This window comes from Hippocampus comes, unplaced genomic scaffold (genome assembly GCF_001891065.2).
Source record: "Hippocampus comes isolate QL1 unplaced genomic scaffold, H_comes_QL1_v1.1 scaffold39, whole genome shotgun sequence".
Classification (NCBI taxonomy): domain Eukaryota; kingdom Metazoa; phylum Chordata; class Actinopteri; order Syngnathiformes; family Syngnathidae; genus Hippocampus; species Hippocampus comes.
Window position 1 is genome coordinate 428,237 of NW_017842054.1, and position 12,121 is coordinate 440,357.

Below are 12,121 nucleotides of genomic sequence, written 5' to 3' on the forward strand. Positions count from 1 at the left end.
TTGGTGGAAATAGCGGCGGCGGTGGGGCGGTCAGGTTCGGCGAGGCTTCCTCTGCCGACCCGAATCCCACGAGAAGCGCCGGCCCGCGTTTACAACCTCAATGCTCAGCGGTTTCCCATCAACTCGTATTGGCTGGGCTCTTCACTTTGTCGCGTCGCTTTCGAATTTCGACCCGCGCCAGCTCCCGACGTCGTGACGGCGACGCTCCATCGGCGCTCCATCGGCATACGTGCGCCCAAAGGGATGCTTTCCGCACCCGCCCGCCACGCACAATTGATCCTTTTGCCGCATGACGTTAACGGAGCGCCGCGCCACGCCGCGCCGCTATTGTGCACGGGGACTCGCGGGGTCATTTCGAGTGAATCGCGCCCAAGGACGTGCGCCGAGCTAATACCGCTTAAAAATGGCTGACCTTCGCGTTCGATGCGGGATGAAAAGATGGCCCGGATGCAGGAGCGGCCGCACGTGCGTAGAAATCATCATCTGATGATGGTACGCGTGAAAGATTTTTTTTTTTTTCCCCCTTCATTTCAAACAGAGTCAATTGTAATGCCAAAATGACTGTGACAAGAAAAAAAGAGATTTTTGTGAAGATGAAACAATGTCTTTTCAACGCCATTGATGATGTGAAAAAGAGAGCGAGCGAGAGAGAGAGCGGTGGGGAAAACAACCCGAGCCACCATTTGCAGATTCGTATTAGCATTTTTCTTGCTGCGGGCGTCTCCCCCATCTGCTGCGGGCATGACATCATAGCAGATTGCTGCATTATTTCCAGCACGCACTGTGACTCCATCTCGCTCGCTCTGTTTGTTTGTTGATTTCTTATTTTTTTAAAATTTGGCTTTGTCATCATGAAGACACGGAGCAGCGCCTTTGATTCGCTGCGAGCGTCGCCACAAAATGCACACGCGGCTCCGAAAAAAAGAAATGGGCTTTGAAAGTGATCGGCAAACTGCGTCGGCCAAGGTTACGGGCGCGCTTAATAAGCTCGTTGCTTCGAGCGTGTCATCAAACGATGCCTCTTGCTGTTGTTTTTTTTTCAATTCCAAACGCCCCCCCCCTCCCCCAGTGTTGAAGTGCTTGTAAGAAGAGTGATTGCACTTTGCATGGCCGTTGACCAAATCCTTTTTCCACCAAGTGCTGTCACCGAGCTGGTGTTGAGCAGAATCCTGGCATTTGCCCCTCAAGAAACCCCCGCCATGTTTGTTGGGTGATTAGCGTTGCATGAGAGGAAGTCCTTTTATTATTTTTAGGATTATTTTTTGATGTGATGAACAATTCGGTCATTCATTTGGACAAATGACGCGCCTACATTGGAACTGACCAAATGGCATTATCTCAAATGGACCAAATTTTGCCAGCAGCACGATTGAAACCTCAGAATAGCTCTGCCGCCCCCCCCCCCCCCAAATAAGCACGTGTCTCGAGATTTTCGGAGCTTTTTACTTTTGTATTATTATTATTATTATTATTATTTTTTTTTTTATATGTGCGGTTTTTGGCGGGGGGCGGGGTCTTCAAAGGACTGAATCGGCTCTCATCACGATGGACGCTTTCCCGCTGGGAATGGTAAAGAAATGGCAAACGAACAAAGGTTATCTTATCTTATCTTATCTTATTTTGCTTGACTTCATATGTGAGCAAGCCCGAGCTTTTTTTCTCAAGCCCTTTTTCAGCAGTGTACATCGATGTGACGGCTGATATCCCCAAATCGTTCTTGATCATACACCTTGTCGTCTTTGATATTGCTGCCATTATCGCATGGCAGCATCTTCATTATAATCTTCATTACGAATAGTTCCCCCCCCCCCCCCCCCCCCCCCCCCCCCCCATTCCTCGCATCCTAATCAAATTCAGCGTCGGTGCACTGCGATGTCGGTTAATAATTTATTTTATTTCTGGAATGTCCCATCATGTGCTTTTTTTTCCACGGAAGAGGAGGAGGGAAGGGGGGGGGGGCGGGGGACGCTTAAACGATGAGCGCGGGTGGCCTCCCAGGAAAGGAAAAGCTCCGTCCGTCCGTCTCTCCATGAAGCGAGGCCAGGCCTCAACCAGCAGTTGCGCATCTCTCGTCTCTCCATTAGTCGGGTCTGGAATAGCGCGCGGATGGAGAGGAGAGAAAAAGAGATGCTATTGACGCCACCTCTGCCAAGCCTCCTCAAATAGACACGGAGCCAGAAAGCCGCCTCCGCGATACACTTATCTGCTGCCTGCGTAAATCCACGACGCATTCATGACATTTGTTTTTCTTTCGAACGCTGTTAGATTTGGTTTGTGAGGGCTTTTTTTTTTTTTTTTTTTTGGCTCTGACTCACACGCGCAGGCAAATCTTTTCAACTCTCTTAAAACGATCCTCCTTCCATCAATAAAGGCCCCATGAATATTTCAACGGGTGACCGCAGCTTTTGGTCCGCGCGACATTTCGCATTCCGCGCAGGCGCGCCGATTTTGCCGGCTAACGGGGGCGCAGATTGAACGGTTAATAACGCTGCATCTTTTCGGAGTTTGCCGAGTCCATCTGCTTTGCGGGATACCTGGCCTCGGGGCGAGGAGTCGCACTCGCCGTGCGGGGTAGGGGGGCAGAAATGCGCACCATGGAAGACGTTAGGTGACCATTTTTCAAACGATGACAATGAAACGATGAAATGGAAACAAGTCATTCATACAAACATTTTTCACGGCGAACAGTTTTTGGGACGAAAACACCGCACGAAAATAAAAGGCACAACATTACGTCTATTAAGTACGTGCGGATGTAATTTGTTATTTCTCCAAATGACTCTGAGGGCTTGCCCGCACAATCATCATTTCGCCAAAACAAACATGAAAACCATGACTCGTTTCACTTTTTTCATCTTGAACTCGATTGATAAAAATTCCCAGTTCGAATAGTCGTTAAAAAAACCAAAACAAAACAAGCAACCAACCCTCACATCACTTGGAGATGAACGTCCCCCGAATATTTGTGAAAAGACCCAAATCCGCCTTCCCCTGCCGAGAAGTTGCTTCTGTGATGCTCTCGGAGGCATCCGATGGGATGCCGGCATCACGCGTGCCGTCGGTTTCCCAGGAGTCGCCGGCTTTCCATCCGTGACGTGCTCGATGATCTTCTGGAGGAAAATGTGGGGCATTTTCCCACACCTAGCGGAGCAAATTCCCGCCCTCTGGCTTTGTCCTTCCAGTTAAGAGCGGGAACCGAGCTGGTCTCACGGGCTCCAGTCTTCCTCTTCCCCCTGTTCTCCATTTTTTTTTCTCCCCGTCTTCCTCAAGCATATCATCAAATCACGTTTCCTCTGGCGCGCGCCCGCCGAAATATGACTGAGCTGATGGTGCGTGGGGGGCACCTCTTTGAGGAAACCCCCACACGGCAAATTTGATGTCGAATGGCGTGTCGTTCCTTGCCTGACCGAATTCCCCCCCCACAAACTGTCCTCAGAGGGAACTTACTGTCCTGTCAAACAAGCGTTTTGAAGGCAAACATGTCATTCGCCGACCGTGTTTGGTGGGGCCGGGGGGGGGATAATTTGCCCAGCTGAGCCGAGGCGGGGCGCGGGGGGACTCCTCGCCACGCCGACAAGCTTCCGAGATGTCCCATCACAGCCGCTCAATTGAGTTGGCGCGCGACAAATGAAAGCGGTCGTCGTCACCCGCACGGAAAGAGGAGGAGAGAGGCTTGCCGCTCGCTCGGCGCAGCGGTGTCCAAACGACGGCCCCCGGGGCCACCCGCGGCACGCCATCCATTTTTCAGCGGCCCACGACGTGACCCCAAAATGTAAAAAAACAAAACAAAACTTTGACGTGAAATCTGACATCTGGGAAGATTTGTTGTTTTTTTTTTTTCCCTGCCATGGCCATCCCATGTTTTTCGTCCCAAGCCGTTGAATGGCATATTGGGTTCAAAGTTTCGGGGGGTTGGAGGGAACAAAAAACAAAACAACAACACAAAAGGTCCATGCAATGACTCCACGCAAAGCGACTCCAAACGCACGTTTTTCGGCGCTCCCGAGCTTGTCAAAAGCAACTTCTGTTCTGCTGACGCAGCTGTGTTTTCATTTCAGGGCCCTTTTTCTTTTCCCTCTGTCAAAAAACCCAGAAAACGACCACTGGAGTGTTGTTGTGTTTTTTCTTCTTTGGTTCTGACAGGCAAAGAGCCCTGCTGAATAACTCCTCCATGTATTACAGGGCCTATTAAATGCAAACTTTTCAATCTGGCAATCAATAAGGCGAGGCGGCATCGGGCTGGCCCAGCGCCAGACACATTAGAGCCGCCGCCAGCGCCGCTTGCGAGGGAGCCCGGCCCGCTCGGGGAGGGGATGTTTCATGTAATCGAATCGCATAAATCAACTGGAGGAAAAGTGCCTCTCTTCTTCTCTCCCCGGCCGACATGTCGCGTTTCGTGCCTGCGTTTTACCCGGCCAACCAAGTCGAGCTGAATTGCCGCTCCTTTGCCATGTAAACTGCGGTTACCCCCCAAAAAAAAAAAAAAAAATTCTACAAATGTTTCCTTTTTTTTTTTTGTACTCCTCCTCCTCCTTCCTGTTCCAAAACAAACGAGAGCACTTTTGCGCTTTGCCGTAATTACGAACAGGAGCCCACATGCACGGAGGGCTCTTGTCGGACGCACGCCATTACCATCGGGACGAGAGCATTTGGACACGTCAAGTGGCGCATCACGTTCAATATAAGCAACCGCCCGCACCCCGCGTCCGCCCTTCTCCGGGTGCCGCAACCACAAAAATGGGGGATTTCACTCCTTCGGGTAAATTAGCCGCACGGTTACGACGTGAGACCGCTTAGCGTGTTGATGTGGCGTACGGTCGACGCCGCGGTTATGAAGGAGCCATGTCGTTGCGCGTCCTTCGATAAATGCCTCGCCTCAAATAAACGCCTTTGGAATCGTGAATAGCAGGTGTTGGCTGTAAACCTCGATGCTCTGACCACGCGTGGCAGTCCACGTCTTTCTTGACATGCACGCCTCCGGAAAGCGGACATTTTTTCAAGGGAGTTGAGAATGCTTGCGGCGTGGAGCAAGTGCGCATCATCTAATGCATGCTATGATGATGTCATGTATTCATTGGATCGGTATTAAACGTTTTTGTTCAGAAAAGCGAGCTGTACAAACAAAAAGCCGTGCGATGTAAGCGGCGAGATCATGAACGCGCACGCCGGGTGTCGAATGGAAACGGAGGCCGCTGCCAGGTAGGAGAACAGCCGTGCGCTCTCCCCCCACCGCGGCGCCTTTTGACCGCCTCACTCTTTTTTTGTGAACACGGACGGCCGCCTGCCGCTTTGCTCGCTGTCCTCGAACGCCTCCCGGAATGCTGGCAAACGACAGCCCGATATCCAAAACGCGGTGGGCATCGGCTGTAGTTTTGCGCACATTTGAGAGACGCCAGTCATTTGCAAGGTCAATCTTCCATGTTACACCCCCTCCAGAGAATTTACGAAACCTTAAGGGTCCCGTCTCACTTTTGAGCAGACGGCCGCCAATGAGAGGGGAAGGAGTTTACGAGGCCAGCGCAGCAGAACGCCATCCGTCAAGGTGCGTTGCGGCATCTTAAGGCTGACACAGGCAAAGTATCTTCGACACGTACGCAAGACTGGCTTCGTCATTTTGTTACTCGATTGAGCGGATGCGTTCAGTTCGGCTTGAGCTGCCCTAGCATCGACATGTCCACTCCTAGCCAGTCAATTTTGGGGCGGATAGAAGTGATCAGCGTTTTCTTTGGAGTAGATGCTGGACATATGGGTTCTAGTAGGTACTAAATTTGGCCGTCACCCCCTCGCCTGTTTTGAACCGCGGCGTGTCGGTCAACTCGCTCGGGTAGCTGAGACGAGCTGTTGTTTCTCATGCCGCTCTGACAATTGAGCCTGACGAAATGCTGTTTGACGCTAACGCGAGTTTCCTTTTGATCAAATGCTCAACACGAGCATGTTTGTTCTCTCACTTGATCACCAAATGCCGGAACAGCAGCGCGCTAGTCATTAGCCACGTGAGCCGCGTTTGCTTCTGTAATCGGCAGCTGCGCACGCTGCCGTGACATAAAGGGAGCATGTTCATAAAAAAACAACTCAATGAGCCTGTAATAGCGTGTAGAAATTGCTCGATATACGCACACGTCGAAAGATGTGGCAAACGTTTCTGCGCCTCTTCCAAGCGCACACCGCCGCGCCATCCAATTATTCCTCATCATCCAAAGCTCCTGAAAGTCATTAGCCACAGATGTCAGTGTGTTGTCGGGACAGAAACGCACAATTTCATGAAACCGTGGCCATCTTTGGAAAAACAACAGTCGCCAAAAACAAACAAGAGCAATAACGGCGGTGAAAGAAAGAGCCCCCCCCCCTCCTTCTTCTTGATTTATTCATTGCGGCATAACGGCTGCAACGAGGCTCAAGGCATCCGAACAGAAATTTTGCAGATGGTTAATCTACATCTGTGTGGGTCCGGATTCGAACCCACGACCTCTGCACCGCGAGGCGGACATGCCAACCAGTTGTCACCGTGCCGCCTAATTGAAAAAAAAACATTTAGTTGAATACCTTGTTTAAAAAAAAAAAAAGAGTAGCGCATTATATTATTAGCATTGCATATATTTGAGATATTCAAAATGAAAAGATAATATTTTGACCTGCAGTCATTCGTTCATATATTAGAGATTTGCCATTTCTTTTAATGTTTTCAACATTTTCACATGTGCATATTTTGTGGTGATTCAAAAAAAAAAAAAAAAGGTCCAGTCTTTCAATTGGAGATTGTTATTTTAGTCGAGAATATTTATATTTCAGGATAGAAGAAACATGCACCTTTGGCAAACTTTTCAGTTCTGAAGGAAACTTGATGTGAAAGCAGTTGAATCGGAAGCTGGAATCCGATCGCGAGCCTGCATGCAATTCAAATGCGGACATCCCATTTCACCCCCCACCCGTTCTCCCTCAAAGATGCACATTTGAATTGGACGGGAAGAATGTGGCTTGAAACGCGCAGCGTAAAGCCAAAGTGCCAGCAATAGAATGAGTGAAAGCAACGGATGTGACGGGCTGCTGTCATTTGCATTCACGCCGTCTTCCAAATCTTCGTCCAGTTGGTTCTTCTCGCAGGCGAGGAAGGAAGACAACAAGGGCTTTGCCGTCTTGGTAGCTTTGGTTCTTTGGTACGCCACAAATGCTCTTAGGTCACGTGACCCACCGTGGACTTAACCATCAAAATAAACGACTATTGGAACCCCAAAAAGTGGATTAACAAGGCAGACTTTTTTTGGACTTAAACTGTTCCCTTCATTAACGTGTGAGTGTGTGTGTGTGTGTGTGTGTGTGTGTGTGTGTGTGTGTGTGTGTGTGTTTTCCCACTTGTATTTATTTATTTTGATAGGTTTGAAAAATATCTCTTTGTGGCATTTTCATCGGAATTCCTGGGGCGTTCCTGCGCCAACATGTTTTTCCAAAACAGAAAACTTGTCGTTTGCCATTCCGCCGTCGTCCCCGCGGCCCGTCTCAGCACATCGGTCAGAGCGGTCCAATCGGTGAGCGCTCCCGCTTTGCATCGAGCCTCCTCCCATCCTATGTAACACCCGCGTGACTCACGCTCGTCCTCCTCGCGCTCGCACGTACGCGACATGATTTCTGGCTTTTGGCTTTGCTGTTCTTGAAAGGCGACCAAGGGGGGGGGGGGGGGGGCGCACGACTTGAAAGTGGAAAGAGGGAGGCCCGGGGGCCGTTAACGGCAACTGCTCCCGCAAAGGCGTCGTTACATAAACAATGACATCGATTCATGAAATTTGCATGAGTCAACGCTGGTCCAATCTGCCATGAGACAAAATGTACCAGAACGTCGTTCCGCTAATTGAGAGCGACGCGCCGCTGTAAACAAAGCGGCATCCATCACGCAGAGCGGGCCATCAATAAATAACAATACGGACGTGCGTGTGCGTCACACAAAGAGCCCGAAGTAGAAGGCGCAATTTCTCTCGGGACGTGACTTGAATGGCACGGGGGATCCTCTGCGCCTACACCGAAGTCTCCAAATGATTCCTAACCTCGCCAAAGGGAATTTTTACTGCCCAAACTTGCCGCAGGAAAGCGACACAAAGCGCGTCAAGGTATTCATGCAACGCTTTTGCCATTTCCATTGTTGGGAATGATTGCGAGCCTGGAAAATGTGGAGGGAAGCCGCTGGGTCCCCAACGTTGTGCGCACGTGCCGGGCTGATGAAGCATTTGGGGCGAAACGTTTCAGAGCTGGCGCCGGGCCGAATCTGCCTTCCCCCAAGGTCGTCGCTTCTCATGAGGAAAAAAAAAAAACAAATGCATAGTTTGTGAGAACAAGCCATTTCCAATGCTTGAGATAAAACACAACAGCAAAAAAAACCAAAAACAAAACAAATCTAGCAAAAAAAAAAAATAAATGGAGATATGTAATAAATTGTGTCGTGAGCTGTTTCTAAGTTTCACAATAGTCTATTTGTCACCCGGAGACCGCTCTCTGTTTTTCATGGCGGCCACACCTCTCGCTCATCTCGCTGCAGCTCTGCTTACCTTGCGGCTTGAACACGACAGCGCTTCAGACGGCGTAGTCCAGTGGGCAAATTCCGCGGGGACGTACTGTGAAAGAACAGTGGACCGGCTCACGTCGCCCCACGCAAGATATTTGTTTCTTTTCAAACTTGATGGACGGGCACCGGGCGGGCCCAACGTTTGACATCGGAGCAATGAAAAAGTCCCTTTTCCGTTGCGCGGTCCCTTTATGAGGCGTCAAAGCTCGAGAACATCCCACGATACAGTTGTGTGACAGCGTTTGGCGCTTGACTATGCGACGGAGCTGTTGGGACCCCAACAGCGCCGCCGTTTATGAGGCCGCGTCGGCAAAACGCTTCCCCGCGCGGCCGCGCCCAATTAGAACGCCGACACAAACACATGCCCCGGCCTTTAATTGGGAAATGTCGCGTCGCAAGGACAAAGAGGGAAATTTCCAAAGCGCGCACGAATGCGCGGGCCTCGGCAAATGCCTTTGTATGCTCATTAAAGCCCCGCGGCGCTCTGTGCAAATTGAATGTAATCAAGTGCAATGCGGGCCAGAGAGCGAGAGAGAGAGAGAGAGAGAGAGAATCAAAGCCGTGACATTTGGGGGAGGAAAAAAAAAGCCGCTGCCGTACCTGCTCGCGGAAACCGTCGCAATATTTCATGCGTGCGGGGTGTCGGCGCGGTGCAGCTTGGCCAGCGTATCCCCTTCATCTGCCGGCTTCGGGCTTTCTCGCAGCGCTACGTCATTTGCATTGGCGGTTGGAGACAACGGGCATGATGTTGGTCGCAAATCGCAATGGTTCAAGTGGAAGTTTGTTGTTTTTTTTTTTGCAAGAATGCCAGCACTCGTCTCAACTCGGTGTGCTGAATACGCTCGTGTTTGCGGAATAGGACTGAACCAGATGAATGGATCTGCTTGGCTCCCTGTCAGGAGGCCGCCGTGTTCTACAATACAATACATCCTGATGGATATAGCGCTTTCACAACAGCTGCAGCTGGAACAAAGTGCTTAACAAAACAGTTAACATAAAAAAATATACACACACACACACACACACACACACACACACACACACATTAAAAAAGCAGGTCCGGGGGACGGTGAATTATTCTTATTTATCTTCCCAACTGCCTGCCTTGGCCTCGACAAGCGTGTCGTCGGACGCTTTTGCACGCTGGCGACATATGTGCAGAGCAAGCCTTAAAACCGCCAGACGAATGCATGGAGATTTGCACACAATTTGGGGTTATTCTCATCAGATACCCACCTTGAAGAAAAGTCAACGGCGAGCCTGTTTCAATTATTTTCAACAATTCTAAATAAAAAATGTCCTGACTGTTATGCAGGAGTCAGAATGATATGCGCGTTTGCGGGGCGATGCGCATACAGCTGAGCATCATCTAATTCGTTGTGTGTGTGTGTGTGTGTGTGTGTGTGTGTGTGTGTGTGTGTACATCTACTGTACTGTGTTGGTCAAAGTGTGTTGACTGTGGTCATTTTGAATCCGGTGAGATGTTGGGCGCTCTTGAACTCCTCCAAAATGGCGGCGCCCTCGTTAATGAACCTTGTCAATCAGCACTCTTCATTGTGCTCTTGCCTTCAGCTACCACGTATGTCTGATTCCAATTGGATTTTTTTTTTCCCCCAGGCCTCATTGTAGTAAATCAGAATTTAAGAACTTGAATCATGTCGTGTAAATTCGGCCCAAATGTCAATGGCACATTTGAAAAAAAAGAATCGTTTTCTTCGTACTGGATGGCTTTTTCTGTGCATTTGAATGGACATGTATAAATCATTAAGACGGGGGGGGGGGGGATTTGTTTGTGTACCCCCTCCCCTCCCTCCTAATTCACCCCTCGATAATTTCCAACACTTTGCAGATGTCTTTCTGGCTTTTGTCAAAATACTTCAAGGACCAAGAATGACATCACACTTTACACTCGCGCTGCACGATATAGCAAACATTGCTTGCATATCGTGTGTTGCATATTAGACAGTGCAAAAGGATTATTTTGTACTGTTTTTCTCACTTTCAGTTATTGTAAATGAATATTAAAAAAAAAAAAAAAAAAGAAGGCTTGACACTTGCTTCCTGGCTTACCTTGGCGGCTGCTCGGGTGGTTTTAATGACGTCCAGCTGGTCGATCTCATTGCCACGAGGTTAGCGCGCTTCCTTTTTTCACCTCCATTACGACTGGATGTCATTACAAAAGGCTAAAAAAAACAACTGTATCCTGGACCCAAAATGTGTTTGAGAGCCGAGAAAGAACAGGCACGAAGCATGCTTTCCGTGACCTTTACTGGGTCCGTCGCCCCTGCCAACATGGCCGTCACGTCGGTGAGACGGTGCTCGTATAGCATCTATCTGTGACTCCAGCGGACCAAGGCGGTTTCAAGGCAGACCTTGAAACCGGTAATGGGCCCGCGCTCAAGCGGAACAAGCTGAGAATCCGTGCAGCCGCAAATTCTGGAAGTCGCAGACTTTGGCAACGACTGTCCAAAGGGGCATTTGGAGCAGAGTGACCAGTGGCACTATTCAGTCTTTTTTTTTTTTGGAAAGGACGAGGATAATATTCCCGCATTGAATTTTGTGCGTTTGTACAGGTCAGGAAGAGGACGGCAGGAAGGTGCTGGTCCTCAGCTACCCGCAGTACTGCCGCTACCGCTCGGTGCTGGTGCGGCTCCGGGAGCAGCCCGGCTCGCTGCTGCTCAACCACACGGTGCTGGCGCTGGGCGGCATCGCGGCGCTGGGCGCCAACACGCGCATCCTGTACTGCCGCGACACCTTCGAGCATCCCACGCTGCTGCGCAACGAGAGCATCTGCGACCACTTTGGTGAGTTGACTTGCGGCCGGAGTGTCGCTGCGACCATTCTTTGCCTTTCGCAAGACTTTAGCGCACCTTGTCGCTGCAGATGTCATTTGGGAAGGGAAAAAAAAAAAACAAAGCGGGAAATGGGAATATCCTTTTCCAGGATCCCCTTTGATTGGAACGGTCAGAAAAAAAAGCCTCTGGAATCATCTGAAAGAGAAGAATTTGGGCGCATAATAACTTTAATTGTTCAAAAATTGAGGATGGAACCCCGTTTTGTGTGGTTGAAACAGGAGTGACGTAAGATTTTTTTTTTTCTCTCCTGCGAGTGATTTTGACCTGCAGCACAGCAGGATGTCAGCTTAAGTGACTGCTGAGTAAGTGCCTCCCTCGTAAGAGGCGCAAAGGGAAAGCCACTTTGCCGGCTATTGGAAAAGAAGTTTGCAATTGCCTTTGGCTCCGTGCCGCCGTTGCGTCGCATCGCCTCGCCAAAGCTTTGTTTTCGGCAGCCGGGAGCGCCGCTTTTTCTGCATTTTACAGCTTGACGAGCAACCCCCCAATCGTAGCTTTCTATCCATTCACCTGTTTGTGCTTGACGAGCAGCACAATTTCCATCAGGCTGCCAAGGGGCCCCCCGAGGGCATCTGGCTTCTTCTTATAAGCGCACCGGTGAGCTTTACGCGGAGGCAAGCCGCCATTTCCTGGCCCCGCGTCCGCTTTGATTCGGGTAAATACCGGCGCTGGAGTAATGGCGCCCAGCTGTGACATAATCAACTTTTCTCTTTTCTGC

General features: G+C 50.0%; 1 protein-coding gene and 1 long non-coding RNA gene across 2 annotated transcripts in view; one reads left to right on the plus strand and one right to left on the minus strand.

Moving 5' to 3' along the window:
• The window catches only part of arid5b (AT-rich interaction domain 5B), a 50,041-nt gene that overhangs the window by 15,989 nt on the left and 21,931 nt on the right, over positions 1-12,121 (plus strand). Inside the window, exon 5 of the mRNA XM_019860015.1 lies at positions 11,125-11,355. Within this exon, the coding sequence (XP_019715574.1) occupies positions 11,125-11,355 (231 nt within the window). The remainder of the gene's footprint in view (positions 1-11,124; positions 11,356-12,121) is intronic.
• On the minus strand, positions 1,839-9,122 carry LOC109510038 (uncharacterized). Its single transcript, XR_002167046.1, has 3 exons — positions 8,535-9,122; positions 6,118-6,203; positions 1,839-2,090 (listed from the first exon to the last, which is right to left on the minus strand). It is a non-coding gene; the product is annotated as an uncharacterized LOC109510038 (long non-coding RNA).